Here is a 20,985-nt window from a genome sequence, read left to right on the forward strand (position 1 = left end):
GCAATTTCTTTTGTAAGCGATACGGGTCAAGCAAGTGCCTTCTTGCAAGAGACCTCTTTGGAGGATCTGGGAACCAGAGCCCCCATGCACCCAGAATACAGAGAATGTAGCCCAAACCCACTGCTGAGAAAGAGAGAGAGAGAGAGAGAGAGAGAGAGAGAGAGAGAGAGAGAGAGAGAGAGAGAGAGAGAGAGAGAGAGAGGCAAGGGTGATGTGGAACTCAGATGAGCTGGGAGAAAGCCTGCAATTGCTTGACAGAAAAGGTAGAAACAAAGGCCTGGTACAGGCTTTTCATACCGTGCATTAAAGTGAAAATCTAATTTAGATGAAAATGGATGCATAGAAATTAAATGTGCGTGCGAGGCTCTCGTCAAGTTGTGTACCCTGTAACGATAGCTTTACCACATTTATTCCCTTGCCTTGGAAATAAAGATGCTTTTGGAAATTTGATTTTGTTGTTTTACAAATTGTTTTAGCTTTCTGAATAGTGCAAACTGCCTTTCTGATCTGCCTCAAACAAAAATAGAGCATTAAAGTGTTTAAGATGCAATCAAAGGCTTGCTGTGAGCGGCCCAATATTAAAATAACAGAAAAATCAATTCAATTTTTATTTTGAACATGATTTGTCACAAATAGCATTCTAATAGATAACACTGATTATATGGTAGCAAATGTAATTTATATACACCAAGCTCTACACCTTTGTCAGAGTCATCATTAAGGAATTTGACACGTATGCAGGAGAACAATAAATGTCAACTGAAATATATACCAGTTAGATACAAATGGGATGCCGCAATGAGTGATGCTGGCACACGCTATACTTATAAGTAATAATATGCAGTCTAATGTAGCTTGCGTTTTCAAACAAGAACTCTTTTTATGTTGTCATTTAAAATATCCCACATTTCTGAAGGTCAGGAATAAATGGCACTATTAGCATTAAAAGCTAGTAAAAGAACAAGTCATTTGTTGTTCATTTAACATAACATTTTATGAAATAGCTTGGTAAAGTATTCATTATTTTTCCCCTATGGGAGGCTGGGAAGACAGGATGAAGATGCCTGGTTTTTAAGGGGGGGGGGAGGCTTTTTATCGCACCTTTGTTTCTACTAACATCTTGATTCAATGTGATCTTTGTGGAATTATATGGTTTGTGCCTGGGTAGGTAAATGGTAAGAAATAAAGCTGTCTACACAACTGTGGTCCCGGCTGACTCCAGCGGGGTGCTGCCCAGGTCCTAGGTTTGGTCCTCATGAAGAGTGCCATTTGGTACAGGGGTGACTGTATGACATTCAGGACAAGCAGCAAAACTGTCAGAGACTGAAGACAGAGGGGTTTGCTGTGCCAGACACAGGTCCCCAAGAGAAAGAGAAGGGAGGCTCTGCTGTGTGACTTAGGAACTGCAGCAAATAAATCAGGTTCGAATAGACACTCAGATGTGGTCATGGGGTCATAGAAACCCTCTCAGTCACATTTCACCAATGACCCTACACCACCATCCCCTGGCTCTGAAAGTGACACCCTCTACCTGGCACCAGCCTACTTTCTCACGGGGGCCCCAAGAACAAGTGGGCAGGTTGGCTGGGGGCTAGTGGGAGTCTATGCTTGGGCAGGAGGCCTGGCTGGAAGGGGTACACTCCACACATATCATAAAAGGATACTAGATGCACGCATATTTACAATAGGAAAATTCTGAAGACCACTTACATGTCCATCCGCAAGGACGGCCACATCCCATGCATCCCTCAGTGGAATCTGTAAAGCCTTACGAAGAATGAAGAAGCTCTTTCTGAACCATTAGAGAATACTATCCAATTTATTGATAGTGCAAAAAGCAAGGTAAGAATGGTGTGTATTGTTTGGGGGGAAAATGGCAGGGGTGAGGCTGGGGTGTGAGATAGGTACACAGATTTGTATAAGAAGAATACTTCCGGAAAAAACTCAAGTTCTTCTGGGAAAAGAACTGAGAGACTTGGGGGTCGGGGGCAGGGGTAGAAGAAGACGTACCTTGTGTAAGAATATTCTTCTGGATCATTTGCACTTTGTGCCATGTGCATGTATTAACTTTTTCTATTTTAAGCCCCTCTTCCTCTATGGCACCGGCTTGGTTTAACCTAAATAATACTTGCTCAGAGTTACTTATGCCTCGCACGCTGCTCTTACATGGGGTCAGCTCCTTACCCTAGGATGTGAAAGGCTGGGCGTGCAACACAGCGAAATAATGATGAGCTTTTCAAATAGGACAGAACTGTATTATTGAAGGAAATACAATTCATGAGAACAGGCCACACAAAGTGCCCTGAGAGAGATGGTGGCAGATGAGTGCCAGTGGGGGGATTCAGTCCCAAAAATCATTTCTGAAAAGTGACCCCAGCGTATAGAGAATGTCAGACCAGCACTTCAATATCAATCTAAGGGCATAAAAATTTATTACCACAGAGGTACAAGAAGAGCAAGCACCACATTTTTAACAAGGGTAAAGAGATTGTAAAACGTCTTCTTTCACAGTATCACTGCTACAAAAATTATACCTGTGGAGGAAAACATTTTCAGCATGAGGCTCATTAGTTTGTGGGACTGTGATATCAGATGAGTAAACAGCATTTAGCAAACTGCCTAGAATTCAGGTCCCTTTGACTGAAAGGCTCTGCTACACCAGGCAGAGTCCCAGTGATTCTTTAGTAAGCAAAACCCTCTCAGAGAACACCCTCCCTTCCTCTGGTCTTTCCACAAGCTGAGCATGAGTCAGCTGTGTCAGCCTAGGGTTTACAAAGCCAAGGGGGTCTCCGGTGAGCCTGTGGCTTTGGGCCTGGCAATGAGGTCAGGGGCCGGGGGTGCCCCAGCCTGCCCTGAGGGGGCCTTCCCTGTCAAGTTAAGATCCTGGAGGGTTCTTCACACACTGCTTCTGGGAATGGGAAACAGTCTGGCTGTTCTTCTAAAGGTTAAACATAGAGTTATTACATAATCTAATAATTCTGCTCCTAGGTACATAGCCAAAGGAAATAAAAACATGTCCACAGCAAAATCTGTACATAAATGTTTAAAGCAGCATTATTCATAATTGCTCCAAAGTGGAAATGAATACATAGATGGGTGGGTCGGTATTTGAATCAATGGATGCATAGATAGATTGATAGATAAATACAGAAAATTAGAGTTAAGGGGAATAAAAGATACTCACTTAGTCCCATCTTGACCACTTTGCACTGTGATTTGGGAAGCTCCCAGTTTGGACGGGAAGACATTTATCACATGGTTGTTCCAGAGGAACTTAACCTTCTGGATTTTTCCAACATTGCGGTCCACATCAATGTCAAGCGTATGTTGTGCATTTGGTTTGAGGGATCCTCTGAAAACAGACATTCAATGTTATGTCAGCTGGATGTAGGACTACATAGGACGATAGCAATCTGCTGTTTCTCCAAACAATAGCTGCTGTTGTCTGTTTTCTGAACATGCCTTGAATGACCTCATACACATCGAGGGACGTGTTAAGACACACATGTATTTGTGAAGAACACCCCTTTAAAACAATAATGGACTCTAGATTTCCACTGTCTTTAGTTTGTTCCTCAAGGGGGAAGTCAAGTCTTTGGGGTGGCGTATTAACCCTGTAAGTTCACTGCAGAGCTAATTAATACGATGTCTTGTGTTTAAAGATACATGTGGGTCAGAAGAGCACCTCATACGCAGCATAAGAAGTTGTCAAAGAACTTTAACTGAACATGAAAATTATTATGTAAAAGTTAATGCAAAAAAACAGAGTCTAATTTTACAGCACAGTTACACATTCAGCCAACACGTATTTACCAAGCACAGCATATGCCCAGCAAAAGCTGGGTACTGAGGCTGCCACAGCAACAAGAAGCTGGCCTCAGGCGTCACGTGGAGCATGTGTGGGGGATGGAATGTGTGTTGGAGGGGAGAGAGTTGCCATATAAATGCGCCTCATCAAAGGAGAACTTGATATTCATAAAACTTAGGCCAGAAGGAAGCAATGACTGACATTCCAGGAGTTAGCACATGTCTAATAAGTTCTTCCTCTCGGGGCCTCACTTTTCTCATATGTGAAATGGGGTGATTTGAGCTAGATGCTAAGACTTCCTTCCAGCTCTGACATTCTAGGATTCAATAGTTCTGTATAATAGAGGGCTAGATTTATAAAGCACTTTATAGTCAGTCTTTTATGAAAAATGTATTACGGAAAGTATGGTCATTTCACTTTACTATCAAACTTACTTGAAAATTTGATACTGTTTTGAGTTTCCATTACTTCCATACAAAGCAATCCTGATGTAGCCACTCGCTTTCTTTTTTCCAGCCAGTGTGACCGATACCCTGTATCTCCAGCCTGTCCAAAGAAATACAATCAGTTCAATTAACTCACCTTGTTGAAAAAAATGACCCCATGGAAGCATTCTTGTTCCAAGCTCTGAATCCCCTATGGGTGCGAGGTAAGGGGGAATGTGACTAATGGTTTCCTTCAATGAAGTTGGGGTTCCATTCTAGGTGAGGGTGAGGGACTCAGGGGGAAGGAAATACTACAGTTAGGCAGAATCTCTTCCCAGTGCAGCAATGTATGTGCTCTGATGGACGACAGGAGGCTGGCTGCTACACCTGTGTCCCGGTATACACCACAACACCGGAAAGGCCACAGGTAAACGGGGATGTTTGTGACTCCAACATTTGGATAAATGACCTACTGCTCTCTTTTTGATTTTTGTTTTGGCTTTTTTTCACATGCAATAGACACATCCTCAATGGAAAAACAACCCAGATAAATTAAAAAACAAAACAAAACCCTTCATCAGTACCCCACCTACCTGTCCTCCATCCCAGGTTCTTCCCAGTTTGGTCTCTATACTTAATCAAGTCCAGGGGGTGATTTTGCCTCCTGGGGACATTTGGCACTGTCTGGAGACATTATTGTCACACCAGGAGAATGGGGTGGGTGGGTGGAGTGCTGCTGGCATCCAGTGTGTAGAGGCCACGGATTTGCTAAACATACTGCAATGCACAGGACAGCCCCCCGACAACAATGAGTTATCCGGCCCCAAAACATCAATAGAGCTGAGTTTGAGAAACCCAGATCTAGAGCTTTCTGTGAGCATTCGCGCACACACCACACACACACACACACACACACACACACACACGTACATAAAAGAATCTAGGCTTCCTGCCACCCTTCTGTAAAGGGTGTGCCCTGTTATTCTCTTTCCTCTCCACCAATCCCTACCCCAGACTGACTCACTGCCCTTCTCTGTCCTGCCCTGTGTTCCGGAAGGCTGTCCCTACCCTGGGACCTTGCTGCTTGCTTTCTTTTGTTGGGTTCAGCCCATATGAGGCTTGGACAGGAGATCAGAAGGCAGGAGGGACAGGTGGAGGCATTTGCTTCCCTGCTGCTTCTTGCTCCAGTATCAGGTGTCTGGCACTAGCACCGTCCCTCTGTGATGGCACTCCATGCCAGAGCCCCGTAGACACTGGATTCTGGATGCTTCAGCATCCCTAGTTTGTCCCTTTAATCCTGTCCACATCTCCAAAAGTAGGCCCTTCAATGAGGGCTCCTCATCTGAACCACTTGGATGAGTGCCATCTCCTGTTGGGACCCTGACTGGTACGTAATACGTTGCATGTTATTTTGCTACTTGCCTTTCCACTTAATGTGCCTTAGAAGTTTCCTCTCTCCTTTTTAATCGTGGCATACGGTATTTGGTTGTTTACCGCTTGCTGATGTCTAGGTTTCTCCCCGCCATCTTTTGGTTTTAAAATGAATGCTGCAGTGAGCATCCCTGCATGCACCTTCATAAGCACACATGCAAGTGTTTTCCTGCGGTATGTTCTGGGTTAAAGGAGTATGCTCTAAGATTTTACAGATACTGCCACGCCGTTATCTTCTATGGTCGGCATTGTGAGGATTACATGTAATATTGTATATAAAAAGTGTTTTGTGAAGTGCTATATCATTTTTTTTTCTAATTTAAAACTCCCTTGGAAAATAACCGCTCTTTTATTTAGCTACTACCATGTAATATTACTTATAACGAATGTATCTTGATGATTTTACTATCTTGCACTTTTTAAATGAGAAGAGGGGCAGGTTAACAACAAAACATACTATGTTCATATGTGTATGTATGTAGGGGGACTGGGGACTAGTATGATCGATAATCATTACCGTGACTTTGTCCCCCCTCGCTCCCCGCCCCCCTCCCGTCCACAGAGTGGGTGGACATGTGACTCAGCCTGGGCCAATCACGGTCCTTACTCCACTGGTCAGGATTACTGGTAAAAGGGGAGAATGTGAGACCCAAGACAAATGCCACTCTACTGTCCTTCCACTAGAGCTTACGCTGGTTGGAGTTGAGTTTCTGTTCATTGCTACCAAGGACCCTAACAAATTAGGTTGATATACCTTTTAAAATTATTTGCAACTTTTAAATAGGTAGAATGGGAACTTACGAGTAAAGTTACCACTCTCGCCTGTGTTCAGGAAAAACGTTTGTCCCACAGCACTGGTTTTCCCCTGAAATTGGTCAGCATAGTGCCCCATTTTGGGGCATCCTTCGGCTGGACAAGGGAAACAGCCTTTCTAGGGGGAAAAAATAAAATTTGTCAGTGATAGGCCTTCGACTCAATCACTCACTCAATTAATCAATTAATCTTCCTGTCTATTAGGTTGGTGCAAAAGTAATTGCAGTTTAAAAGGTTAAAAATAACTGCAAAAGCCACAATTACATTTGCACCAACCTAATATCTATCTATCTATCCATGCCTCACCCATCCTCTCATCTGCCTGTCCATCCTTCCATTCATCTACCCACTCTACCCCCTATCCACTGATTCACGCATGCATGCATCAATTGGGAATTTTCCAGAATGAAAAGTTGGGTATCTAGGGAAGGCCCAGCCCAGTCAGATCTGTGCCATCCACCTCCTGCCACCCCACTCCCGGGAGGGGAGGAGGAAGCCTCTGTGAGCCTCAGCATTTCCAGTACCCGCTCCCATTAATCATGGAGTTCCATCTCTGCTCTGTTCCAAGCCACAGGGACAAAACCACCACCAACAGAGGCACCGCCATCTTTCCCGGGCCCCTGCCATGACCTACCTCCTCAAACTCATTGTAGGAGGCACACGGGTAGCCCAGGAAGCCGTCGGGGTTGAGGATGCTGCTTGCGTAATACTTGTAGCTCCTCAGGTGATTGCAAGCTGCAAAGTCCCGGGTTCCTGAGAAAGCAAAGGGCATGGCAGCTTCACAGGAGGTATTTCACTTTTGAAGCCTGAGCCATTCTGACCAGGTAAGGAATCACCTTCACATTTCACAGGTGGGTGTTGGGACTCCTGAACATCTTGGTCACAATTCAAAATTTCTGTCCTTGACTTTGACATACTTTGCAGCAAGTCAGAAATTAGGGGACTTGTGTAGTAATGGTGTTTGGCTAAGAATCACTTTCCTCTGCCCATCACTGTGGTCTACTCAGGGCCAGGCTATTGCTAGGGAGTGACAAGGTGTCAAAGGCATGTCTGTCCAACACCCCAGGGGCCAGGCATCTAACATAAATGGATGATGAGGGTTGGAAGCCTAGGGTGGGGGGAAGTGAGGAAAAAATATATACAGAGGATAATAAGGGAGAGTGAGAGAGAGAGAGAGAGAGAGAGAGAGAGAGAGAGAGAGAGAGAGAGAGAGAGAGAGAGAGAGAGAGAGAGAGAGAGAGAGAGAGAGAGAGAGAAGATAGCAATAGTTTTAAAACGGGGTCTTACACAGGTCAGCCAGCTGTTAATGTTAAAAGCTCAGATTGTTTGGTCTTCTGATTTTTCACGAAAAGCCAGTATCTTGACTTTTACATGAAAACGCTTCCATGCTTCCATGATACCAGTATACTCCCATTTTCAAACTAGTCACTGTGAAGGCCAATGGCATGCTGCTCTGGGTGGCATTCCGCAGAGGGCCGCAGTTTGAGAACTCCAGACCACACTGCAGGAACCAAGCTTTTCTGTGCCTCTGGCCTCAGACTGAGAAATCCCTCCTCCTTTCTCTTCCAGGCACAAGGGAAAAGCAGTGGAAATCAAGAGCGCTGTGGCCTGGGACCACTCTTTCACTGCATTTTATTTACTACCTTTTACTCTAAACCAAAGTCCTCTTGTGTGCAAAACTGTTTTTTCCATTTCTCCAGCTACTTGATACAGAACTTCCCCTGGAGTGATCCACAGTGACCGCAGACATACTTGGGGACCACTTCTGGGGGGTCTGGGGGCCTTTATCCACCACTCATGTAGAAAGAAACGGTCCCTTTGTGCTGGGGGGATTAGCCTTCCACAGCCCCCAGCTCCGCCTGCCCCAAGACCCAGCGACTTCCAGCTGAAGCCGGTTCTGCGCCCCACACCAACACTCATTACCAGACAACACAACCTGTTTCAAACTTAATTGTTTCTTTCATCCAAAATTGCTACCCAGTGATCCTATAATAGAGAAGCCAGTGGATTTAATTGTTGCTCGGTGCCCAGTGCCTGGGTGACTGGGAGCTGCACACAATAGCAACACGCTCCAGTGTGCAGGGGCTTGTTCGCTCTAAATTGCTTCTTTAATTAAACCTGGGCTCCTTCCTATTATGTGTGCCCTGCTCGTCAGTTCTGGGAGGGGGCAGCCCTCATTGTGACTCTGGTGTTCCTTCAGGGAGCAGAACAGCCGCGTCTTCCCTGGGGTTACCTGATGCCAGGTGGCGAGGGTGTCAAAGGCTCCATTTATGGGCTGTTGGTTGCTGCTTTATCAACTCTATTCTTTCTCATCAAACACACAGAATATTCCAATGCCACAGAAGGTCACTCAGCTCAATTTAATGGACTGTACCAAGTGCTTGCTTTGGGCCAGGCCCTGAGCAGGGTACTGGGGTACCTGGGGTGTTCAGGACACAGGCCCTGGACTTGGGGAACTCCCAGAGCAGAAAATAAATACTAAAATGAAATGATCACAGACTCAAAGCCTCCATTTTCAGGGAGAAGAGTGAAGCTTGTGTCAGGGGAGGGGCAACGGGACAGAGCAGCGGCCAAAGCAAGGGCAGCTCGTGGAGATGCTGCTTTACGTCACCTACCATTAGGGGGACCGAGTGTGCTCTCTCAGGTAAACGGAGACACACATGCGGATGAAACAGGGGCCACATACTAAACCTGACAAGCTCAGGGGAGGCCAGCATGACAGGCCTTACAAACTCAGAGACCGAAAGTAACCACATAGGGTGGTCTCAACACAAACGTTCCTAACTGAATGCAGGTCATGGTGGGTAGTCACGTCCTAGGCCTACAGTGTCCTTGACAAAGGTCAATCTTCACCTTAAGTGAGCCTGTCTAGTGTCTTTGTGCATCTAAGATAACATAGCTTTGAAATGTCAGAGTAATTTTCTTCTCCAGACCCTGCAGGGCACCACCTCTGGCACCTGAGCAGAAGAGCAAGATAACCTCACTGTTATCTCGTTCCCAGAATACCATCTCTATGTGCTGTAAATGTTCATTATTAACTATCCTGTACCCACAAATGTAAAAGAAATGTGTGTCTCTCCTTTATACTTTTTATCCAATTCCAGACGTTTCCCTCCCTTTGCCTTTTCCTGCCCCTTTAATCTACCACCCACAGATTTCAGGTAACCCTCTTTACGTCTCCTCCTTTTATTCTAATGTATGAAATAAGCTGCAAAACTGCCATTCTCCGGAGCATTTTCTCAATCCACTGAGGTTTTGCTTCCCACTAATTGTGGTCAGTTTGGCTCAAATAAACTCAAAAACAATTTCTATAGGTTTGGACATTTCTTACATTGGCACACACAAGGCTTGTCCCCCCAGACCTCCAGGCCTCTCCCTCCACGCACAAGCTTCCTAAACCCACAGAGCACAGCCCCACTTGGTCTTACCAGCTCGGTCCCTTGCCTGATAACAGCAAATCACAAAAAAGTCGAAGCCCTTCAAATCTCTGCTTATGCCCTTCAAGGAGCAAGCACGGAAGGTAGGATGCGGGGACAGGGGGAGGAAGCCAGAGCTGGGCATTTGCCAATGTGTCCCTCCAGCTCATCTGTCAGCATCCTGATAAGGGGGCAGATGGTACAGGCTGGGGCATGAGGTCAGGGCTTTGCAGCCAGAAATTGGGCTTCAATATAAAGTGACCTTGAGCAAGTTTTTTAACGCTTCTGACCCAGTTTCCTCACCTGTAATATAGGGCTCATCAGTCACTATCTCATGACACTGTTGTGAAAATGCCTAGGACAGAATGAGCACACCATAAGCAGCGGCAAATTCAGTACGATGGAGACCAGTCTACACACTCTGCTTTCTCCCCAAGTGGGGCAGCTGCTGTCTTGCTTTTCTGAGTCACGTACCTTCCCATAGTCCATTTATATCAACGATGGTTGAAAGAATATTTTTCTGACATCCAGGCATCTGCCTTCCTCCATTTGGATAGAAATCCAGATGGCCGACCTTTTGGCTCATTCCAAAACCTGAAACATTGGAAGCAGAGGTGAGCAAAGAGCTAAGTGGTCCCCAAGTGAGGTTGTGGCCACAGAGAGTGTTGAACTCCTTCCAACAAAACAAACTATCACCAAAGCTTTGATAAAAGAAGAAAGAAAGAAATTCAAAGATTAACTGCATTTTGCAAGTGCAGGTCAAACATCAATAAACACATCTGCCACTCTGGATATTGGCAGACTAGGGAAGGGCTCAGGGTTTGAAGAGTAACAACCTTCCATAGGCTAGAGAAGTGTTTTTTGGTACTATCTGGGGCCACAGGCTGGTACCATTGGCACTGTACTAGCTGCGTATTTGTGACTGGCACCCATTTCAATTGGTTGATGGCCAAGCTATTCCTGCTTGGATGGTAACCATTTTGAATACCATCCCTGCAGAATGTGTGTGCATGGGCTACCTGGACCCACTGTAATCAGCTATAGCTTGTCACCAAGAGACGGGGTGAAACACTCACCTAGGAAAGGAACTATGGGAGCAATGTCCGTGTGAATCACATCCACAAACATGGCATCGGATGAATCCAGCCGAACCTCCTCAGAAGTACCCTGGAAGCATGGCTCTGCCGGATCCAGTCCTGAAAGGGGGAGGTGGGCAGTGAGGTCATATTATATAACAAGCCAGGATCTAACCCCTGTCCCCACACAAGCCATGGGGATTCCTGGGCAAAAGTCTCCGTAGCCCAGCAGCCGTGGTTGGGGGAATTGGGGCTACATCTTCAGGTCTGCTTGGGAGAGGCTGGGACAGAAAGGCTACAGGTGGGTCATTGCCTGTCAAAGCATCCAGAAGCCTCCAGTGCCTGGCTCCAGGCAGGACCCAGGTGGTGCCCTCAGTTCCCTTTTCCTTGTTTTCTGCTTCTCAGTTGTTACTATTTGGCCACTGCTCTCCACAACTGCAAGCTCCCTGGCCTCTCCCAGCTTCCCCCAGTCCTGAGCCCCACACTGTCTATTCCTTTGTGTTTTTGCTTATGCTGTCTCCAGCCTGTGACTCACTTCCCTACATTCTCCCCTAATCTGAATCTTTCCCCTCCAAGACTTGACTCAAACACCACCTCCTCTTGGAAAATGTAGCCTCTCCTTTCTCAGTCCATTCCATATACACTGTATAGAATTATTGTGCTTTTATTAACTCTGCTTTGAATTTTATTTACCTGATTAGTTGTCTGCTGCCTGGCTAGACTGCATTCCCTGAAGCAGGGGCTCTGCCTAGTTCATCTTCACAGAGAAGCAGAGGATGGAAGGAGCATGGCACACAGGCCTCACCGAGACCTATATTCTACTCAAGGTCAAGTGCCTGTCCTCCCTGAGCTTCAGTTTCCTAGTCCAGAAAGTGGGAATAACAACAACCTACCTTACAGGGTTATTGTGAAAAATCCCACGAAAAGATGTAAGAGAAAGGACTTCACAAACTGAAAAATTCTCCATAAACTATTATCCCCTTATTCTTCACCCATTGCCTAGCAGAGCCCCCTGAACAAAGGAGACAGTCATTAAACGTTGAACTGTTTGCCAAAGTGACATACTGATTCGGCCATACAAAGTCAGTAGTTGTCTGTGTCTATGTCTTGTGTGCATTCCCTTTGCCTAGTGATTCATTCATTCATTGATTCCTTCAGTATTTCCTGAGTACCTCCCGTGCAGGTCTCAGCCACTTTCATTGTCGGCCTGTGCCTGGCACAGCAAAGAGAACCAATAAGGAAGTACTTGTGGAACTGATGCATTAATGTACAAAATCATTTTACTTTTTTTTTTTTTTTTTTTTACCTATTCATACTCTAGCAACAACAATCCTGAATTCGTGGGTTTAAGGTGCTAAAATGTGTGTGTGTGTGTGTGTGTGTGTGTGTGTGTGTGTGTATGCATTTTATTTACAATCATATATTTTCTAATACACATGAAAAAATACATGGGCAATTACTTTTTAATTTAAGTAGGGGCACCACCTCAAATCAGTTCCCGGGAGACCGGTAGGGGCGTCCTTGGCCGTGGGACTCCCCCGCCAGGCACCGGCACGGGAGCCGGATCCCCGCGCCCCTACCTGTGATCCTGCCCACGCGGCCCTCCAGCCTCCTGCCCGCCTCCGCGGCCGCGTGCGCGCCCAGGCTGTGGCCGATGAGGTGCACGTTCTCGGGGCCGTAGCCCAGCTCGGTCTGCGGAAGGATGGCGCGTCAGGTTCTCCCCCCGGGTGGGGACATGCTGGCTCGGGAATTGGGGGTGGGGGCAGGACTCTGGGAAAAGCAACCCTCGGCTCCAGGACCGCCTAGGGCAGCGCGACCCGGTCCCTGGGCCGCCGCAGTCTCCGAGTCCCGCGGGCCGGTTGGTGTACAGACCAACAGTGCTGACCAGCGGCCGCTGCATCAACTGCAGGCCGCCTTGGCCCGGACTGGATGTGCGCTGCCTGCTTCCACAGGCCACTGCCGGCCTCCCTCCCCTCATCCCCAGCAGGGTTTGGGCCTGTCTGCGTAGTGGACCCAGGCCTGGGGTTCCCCGGAATAGATCTTCCAGAAGGCTTGTAAGGGAAGGCCTTCCCTCATGGGCTGTCAGACAATGCAGACTCATCTTCTGGGCTGAGAACTGCTCAGCAGCCCGGCCTGCTTTCAAATTCCCAGAACAGCCTGCACGGAAGGCTTATTTCAGAAGGGGAAATTAGGGCTCAAAGGTTAGTTTGCCTCAGGCCCCACAACTAGGGATCTTCAGGACACTCTGGGAGGGAGGAAGGTTGCAGCTTCATCTGAGGAAAGGCCCATCTTGGGCTTCCAGGCTTCCAGGCCTGACCCCTGCCCACCCGTCCCGGCTGCCTCTGGGTGCACTGCCATGATCGCCTGTCCCTCTCTCTGCCCCCTCCCCTCAGCATGTGGCCCAGGCAGGGTTTTACCGACAGTCCTTGTATTAAGAAAGCTATCTGCGCTCCGACCACCCGGATGTTGTGCACGGCCTGGGTGTAATCTGTCCGGGCGCCACGTCTCCAATCCACACAAATGCAGTTCACCGCCTCCACTTTAAACATTTTCTGGGGAAGAAACACAAGAGGGAGAAACCAACTTCTTAACAGGCACAGGTGGCGCACTCCAGAGACAGGCATTCACACCCATCGAGCATCTAGTTTGTGTCAGAGCTTTAATATTCCTCTCGCTTGTTCTAATCCTCACACGTCACCACAAACTGGGTATCTTATCCTCACTTAACAGGTGTGGACAGAGGCCTGGAATGCAGTCAGTGACTTGTCTAAGGTCTCACAGATGGTTACTAACACAGCCAGATCAAAAAGATCACTTACTAGATCAGGGCTCAGCAAACTATGATCAGAGGGCCAAAGCCACCTGTTTTTTATAAATAAAGTTTTGTTGCAACGCAGCTACACCCATTTGTTTGCATATGGTCTACCTCTGCTTCCCAGCTACAACAGAGCTGAGTTGAAACCATTATGAACCACAAATGCTAAAATATTCACTCCTCGGTCCTTTATAGGCAAAGTTGGCTGACCCTTGTACTAGACAGTGGAAGCCACGGGGGAACTGCTTTTATGTTCCCAACAACAATGTGTAGGTAGGAGATATACGATATTAAGGGACACGTTTAATGAGATAAAATTTAGACTAAGATAGGCTACAACTCTCCCAGACACATGCCTCTTTTATATGACGTGGTGTGACTACAGTCTACTGTGAAACAGAAATGCTGGTCCCCTGAGGGGGAAAAGTAAATGTCAGAAAGGGCCGCTCCATATCCTGTGTTCGTTTTGGGGTACCCTGGACTGCCCTTAGGACTGAAGTGGGGAAGAGCTGGCTGGAGGCCAGGGCATCATAGTAGACCAGATCCCCTCCAGACTCTTACAGCTCCAGTCTCCTTCTGGGACTTGGGGGCACATGTGAACACCCCAACCTCAAGAAGAGCAGAGATCCCTTGGGCAGAAGCTGGTTGAGGTCTATCCCAGTGCAGACTAAGCTAAGAGCCGTGCTCATGGCTACTTCCTACAGGTGAAATCGTACAGACACAAACTGTGGTGTCTTATGACAGAAGATCTGGTTTCGCATGCCACCTCTGGATTCAACTTTGGGCAAGTATTGAACTCTTTGTGCCTTTATTTTCTCATCTGTAAAATGGGAACAATAACTATACCTTTCTTACAATGTTGCTGGGAGTATTAAATGGGACAAAAACTGTGAAATGATTCTCAAAATGTCAGGCTCATAGTGAGTGCTTGGGAAATGGATGTTATGAATAAGAACTCATTACGAATATTCATGATAACATTAGAGCCGCATTGTCCAATGCTGCAGCCACTGGTGCATGGGGCTATTTAAAATGAATTAAAATTAAATAAAATTTAAAATTCAGTTCTTTGGTCCCACTAGCCACATCTCAAGTGCTCAGTTAGCACAATGGCTCTGGATCTAGACAGTGCACATTTAGAACATTTCACTTTCACAGAAAGTTCTACTGGATAGTGGTGCTTTAGAGGGTACATTTAAATTTTTCTTTCTTTCTTATGTCACACAGGGTTTTTATATAAACCATCAAATGAATGCCAGGTAATTTCCCGTATTCTCCACCTCTGGGACTTTCTGATGGGACTCTGGGTCTCTTTAGCCTCACGAGGAGATGGCTGGCTAGAAGTTGGTGGGTCGGCAGAACTTGACAATGGATGGTCCTGAGAATCCAGGGTTGCGACAGTGTTTTTGGGAAGGAGACTTCTCTCTCTGAAGTATGTCCTTTCCCAGTCTCAGGGGCATTGGGGGTGCAGTCTTTGAATCTGTGTACTGGGTGCTGGTCTCACCTGAGAGTGGCCAGGTGAAGCAGGTGGGCCCCTACCTTGCACATGTCGGTCAGCCAGCTCTCCTCCCCCTTGTCTATGAAGCCGTGGATGATGAAGCGTGTCTTTCGGTCCAGTTGGAAGTTTGAAGCCTCGATGGTGGATAGGTCCGTGGGAGAGATCCGCTGGTTAAATTAGAAAAGATGAATTTGGATATTGGCCTTTCCAAGGTTTAGACCTATTAGAGACAGTTCCAATAAGTGAGGTCATGGGTTTAGTTCCCATGAAGTTGGGTCGGGCTAGAACAGGAGTTCCTGACCTGGGGTTTGAGGATAGAATTCAGAAAGTCCAAGTTCATAGACTTTCTATTTTCATTAACCCCTAACTGAAAGCTAGCATTTCTGTTAATTATGAAATTGGACAATAAGCCACAGTTGTCTTAGCAACACCCTGTCACCAATGCAAGTCACAGATGTTTTTATGTCACATTACAGTTGTTGCAGATACATTAAAAATAATTTAAATGCATTAGTATTTTAAGTGACAGTAGTTATTAGATCAATCCCTAGATCTTATTATTTAGTGAGATAATAAAGCAACACCTATATTAATTACTATGTCGCATATTTGTCTTTCTAATGTTTTGTTAACTGTTTTCCAATATAATTGGTTTCCTCTATAATCCACTGTATTTTATTTTATGCATTTAAAAGCATCATCCTGAGAAGGGGCCCTGAGGCTTCCCCAGATGGTGGAAGAGGTCCCTGGTACAGAAAAGATGAATGACCCCTGGGCCAGAAGCACCAGGCATGAGGGGAGCTGCAGCTCAGTGGAGTAGTGGGGGGCATCTTGAGCTTGTAGGACTTAAGGACAGACTTCTACATGCCCTGAGCCTGTTTAGACCCACTCCAGGATCACAAGATAAAAAACAGCCCAACCACCATGGCCAAGCAGACTTCCAGTGGGGGGCTCTGAGTGGAGATTTTGTCACCTAGAATCCCACAGCAGCTGACCTCAGAGATCTACCTGGATTTCTTAACTATCAGGGACAGGAGCTGTGAGCAGCTTGAATTCGGAGCAAGTTCTTCCTGGTCACTTTTAAGGACCTGGAAGCTGCCTGTCCTGCTGTCAACGGGCAGGCCTCCCAACTGAAGGCTGCTCCCAGGGTCTCACCTCTTCTCTGTTGTGGTTAAATGTCCCCTCTCCCCCACCTGTCTTCTAGCTCTTCAGGAAGGATTTACATCCCCCGCCCCCACCCCGAGAGGCTTCACTCCTGCACTGCCTGGGGCAGAAAGAAGACAGGCCCTGCTGGGTATATACCAGGCCTGGGTTTCTCCCTAAATGCTGCTCGTATCCCCTTCCTTCTAGGGATAGGGTTCGAATGCTGGGAAGCCTGAAGTTCTGTGCACAAGTGTGTGGAATGTGTGCTTTTCTGGGTTGGGCATCCATAGGTCTCATCAGCTATGCACAGGGGTTTATGATGCAGAGAGCTAAGATGGCTGCAGGTCTAACAACGGCGAGGGAGCATCACCAGAAAAGTGCCATGGCAGTGCAGTTTTCCTTACACGACCGGCGTGGGCACCCCAACCCACCCATCATGCAATCACTTACTTGGTAGTTGTTCGGGTTCTCATTTGTGTACAGGAGAAATTTGGCTTCAATATCCTTGGGGGCCCAGGGAAACATCTTCAAAGGCCGTTGAACGGTCCCGCCCCATGGTTTTTCATCGGAAAAGCAGCCAAAAGGTTTATAGCAGATTTCCATTCCTGGGGCAGGACGAGCAACAAACAGGACACTTGTCAGGTTCTGAACAGGAGCAATGTCACCTCAGCTACACAGCAGGACCCTTTAGGGTGCAGCACAGGGCTGGCGGAGGCCAGTGTGGGTCTTTCTCTTTGTTGTCAGCGTTCCCCAAATTCCATGGTGACAAGAATCACTTGGGGGCTGGGGGTGTGAATGTGTGGATCCCACATACACATCCCCAGGCCCTTCTCTCAGATTGTGCTTCAGAGGGTCTGGGGTGGGACGCTGGATAATGCTGTTTAAGCCTTAGCATCAGGCCAGTTGAAGAATGGCTGCGAATTCCTGGGAACCTTCTGGCTTAAAAGTACCTCTTCCAGGAAACTCCCAGATAGACCCTTACGTGAATCCATCAAGCATTAAGTATTTATCAAGTGCCTACAAATTCTGTAGCGCAGACACACTACTTGATTTATCCTAACGTCTCCATCACATCCAGCACAGACCAGGCACACAGCAGCCATTCATGGGTGTCTGCCCAATTCGCATAGCTTCATGTCATCCTTTAACACACATTTCCCCCCAAAGTATTCTCTGCCATTTCAGATTTTCCCTGTTGTTCTTTGAAAAGGTAAATTTCTTAACACTGGGATGATTTATTTTCACATCAGAATAAGGGCTCCATACAAGCAACCAATAGCCTAAATAACTGTATCTAAATCTGAGAGTCCTTTCCCTAGTCGACAGCATAAACATTTTCACAGAAAGTGGTCACTGAGGGTGACATGATCAAATCCAGAGGATTACAATGGATCTTCTCTCTTAGGCTTCCTCAACTCCTAAACTGATGGGACCAAATGTTGGTCATTCACTCAACAACTGGTAATAGTTAACACTTGTTGTTTACTATGTGCCAGATACCACACTAGTACTTTATCAGTGTTATCCCTTTTAAGCCTCAAAACAGCCCAATGAGTAAGGAATTGCTTCCATTTTACAGATGGGAAAGCCAAGGCCCAGAGAGACAAAAGTAAGCCGCCCAAAGTTACAGCCAGTGGTGGAGCCATGATTTGAACTGAGGAAGTTTAATTAGGAATAAAGCTAGGCACTGCAGAGGCACAAAGACAAATCAGGTATAAACTCTGCCCTGAAGGAAAGGAATCTGAGAAGGAAGGAATAATGATGGCATAGAATTCCTTCCAGGAAGAGACCAGTTCTGGAGGAAGGGCTGCCGGAGGCTGAAGCAACACTTTAGGTAAATTCAGAGGCTTGAAGGCCAAGTTAAGACACCTGCGCTGTTAGGTGGATTGTGGGAGAGGGGCTGGAGGGTGTTGAGTTGGTGCCTGGGGTGGGGAACCTGTGCTCCATGAAGGTGTTTCGGGAAGCCAATTGTAGGTGGCTCAGAGGCAGGAGAGCATGGGAGAGATGGGGACTTGGTGTTGGGGCATTTCCCCGGTGGTGGGCCTGGAGAGGTAATGGGCATTCTCATCTTGGATGACAGTAGATATTAAGGCACAGGTGGGGAGATGCGGCTAGGGAGTGGTGCCTGAGCATGGAGTTTGAGACACGGTGGGAATCTCTGGAGGAGCTGCCGGAACTTGGGAGGTGGGGGTACAGAGGCTGGGTAAAGGGGAAGCCAAGAGGAAGAGAAGGCCTGGAAGTGACCTTTGGGGAATGCCCACATTTAGGGCAGGAGGAGGCAGCAGATGAGCAAAGAAGGGTCAGAAAGGCCTGAGTTGCACATGGACCCACTGGGCTCTGCTGTCAGGAGCCAGGTCTTTTCACATGGCCAGGATGGAAGGGAAGGCATGAGTGGGCTGGGGACAAGCTGAGGAGACAAGAAGGAGGAATCATGATGTCGCAGAAAGCCCCAGCAGAAGGGTGCCAGAGGAGAGGTTCAGGCTGGAGCTGGAGAAACCGACATGGGAACTGAGAAGAATGAAAGGCAGGCCATGGGCAGGAGGGTGGGCTCATCGGGTAGGCCTGGCAGAACAGGAGTTCTCAGGAAGACACATCCACGTGGCTTTAGTCTGTGGACATGCACTTGTCCACTCAACGGACTGAGGGTATTGGGGACCTGCCAAGAATGCCCACCCCCCACCTGCCCCAGCAGCCTGCCACCTCTGCCACCCCTCTCACAGCCACTAGAACCTTTGCAGGCAGAACAGGACTCCTGGATTCCCCAGGGCCGTCTGTGTCAAGTATGTTGCCCTGTGTTTACCAGAGTCAACAACACACCCTGAATGGTGGTGATTGTCGTGTTTCTTGAAATAATGATAATGCTATTCATTATGATGACACTGCTGCCTCTAACGGCCTCACCCAAAGGCCAGACCCGGCATGGTCACTTTCTCCCCAAAGGGCTAGAGAGAGCATCCTCACCTCTGACTGTGGTCAGCAGGAGAAAGCCGGTGATCCAAATGGGCGGCATCTACACGGATGAAAATATAGACACACACAGACAGTGTGGGCAGTCCCTGAACCCAGACAGAGCAGGGGCACACCCAGGAAAATGAGGGAAACGGAAGCCCGGCGCCTGGGCCCCATGGAGCTCTCCCTCCAGGCAGGGACCCTGAGGCTGAGGCCTCCCTACACCCAGGGAATTGGGCAGCCCCGCTCCAGGACCCTGGACTCAGGGCCTCCCACGGCAGTGGCTTCTTCCCCATCGGGACCTTGTCCCTTTGGCAGCCCTAACCCTGCCAAACCCCTGCCCGGGCAGGCACTTACTGTGATACAGTAGAGCTCCACTCACAGCCCAGCAGGCTGGCCATGGCCTTTTATAACCAGGCTTTATCCTTTGGACTCCTTGGAGGAGAGGATAGGCAGGACAGATAGGGCTCTGCCCATGTGTGCTTTGAACCAAGGTTATCATAAACACATACAGCCTTCTCCGCCGGGAGCAAGACTGTTTATAAAGTGAGATTCGAGGAAAGGAAAACTGACTTTGGGCATGGAAAAGGACCCTGTTAATCTGAATGTACACGTTCCGCTGCCAAAAGATTGTGTTCCCCCAGTGACAACAGGGAAATGCCAAGCTGTAGTGCCTCCCACTCAGAATCCCTTTGGAAACACAAACCCCAAACCTGTCTTGTTGCCATAGTGACTGGCCAAGCTGTGCAGGCATGGGACGTCTGAAGGTTGCTGTTCCGTGGAAGTGCCTGGTTTTGTTGTTGTTGTTTGTTTTATTTTCACATGTTCTGAAGCATTTTGAAATGTGTGCTGAAAATGTGTGTTCTAGTTTTCACTTCCTCACATTAGGAAGTAGCTATTTATGAAGATACACATCTCCTCTACTTTGGGGGTGGGGTGGGTGGAGGGCTGCCCTCCCAAGAACCTGGAGAGAAAACAAAAACAAAGGCAACCCTGTTATCCAAGAAGCTGGAGAGAATGAAACAAACACGGTTTAAATACAGCCTTGTTTAGAAAAAATATGGTCTGTTTAAAAGTATTCCTTAGCTACATTGACTGTACCTTGACCTGGAGATAAGGCGGAAGTGTTTTTTTTTCCTTCATTGCTGTGAGGAGAACCCGGGTGAAGAGCCAGGTGCCGTCTGGCCATTTTTAAACTGATGCATAGTTTAGTTTAGATGCACCAAAGTGCATAAATCTTAAGTTCAAGCTTCAGTACAGTTTAATGAGTTTTGACAATTGTATACCCCTGTCTGTGTATACATTTGTTCATATCCCAAGACATAAGACATTTCTAGCTGCCAGAAGTTCCTCACGATCTTTCTTTCACCCCCCCACCCACAACACTCTGATTTCTCTCACCATGGATACGTTGGGTCTCTTCTAGAATTGCATATAAATAGAATCAGACAGCATATGCTCCTTCGTGTCTTGCTTCTTTCACACGACATGGTTTTGAGATTCCTCCATGTTGTTACACGTGTCAGTAGTTGGTTCCTTTTCACTGCTGGGTCATATTGGTGTATTTCTCTGTGAATATATCCCAGCTGGTTTATCCCTTCAGCATTCATG

At 47.3% G+C, this 20,985-nt stretch overlaps 1 protein-coding gene across 1 annotated transcript; it reads right to left on the bottom strand.

Annotated features, from left to right (window-relative positions):
- Positions 1-2,409: 2,409 nt before the first annotated feature.
- Positions 2,410-19,833, bottom strand: LOC109444099 (pancreatic lipase-related protein 2). The gene is made up of 13 exons (XM_019725241.2): positions 19,732-19,833; positions 19,387-19,435; positions 16,876-17,030; positions 15,324-15,449; positions 13,387-13,521; positions 12,550-12,661; positions 10,970-11,089; positions 10,368-10,487; positions 7,112-7,230; positions 6,466-6,595; positions 4,243-4,354; positions 3,185-3,352; positions 2,410-2,534 (listed from the first exon to the last, which is right to left on the bottom strand). The coding sequence occupies exons 2-13, from the start codon at positions 19,433-19,435 to the stop codon at positions 2,471-2,473; spliced, it is 1,410 nt and encodes a 469-aa protein (XP_019580800.1). The 5' UTR covers positions 19,732-19,833; the 3' UTR covers positions 2,410-2,470.
- Between the last annotated feature and the right edge of the window lie 1,152 nt (positions 19,834-20,985).

Source organism: Rhinolophus sinicus, linkage group LG07 (genome assembly GCF_036562045.2).
Source record: "Rhinolophus sinicus isolate RSC01 linkage group LG07, ASM3656204v1, whole genome shotgun sequence".
Classification (NCBI taxonomy): Eukaryota; Metazoa; Chordata; class Mammalia; order Chiroptera; family Rhinolophidae; genus Rhinolophus; species Rhinolophus sinicus.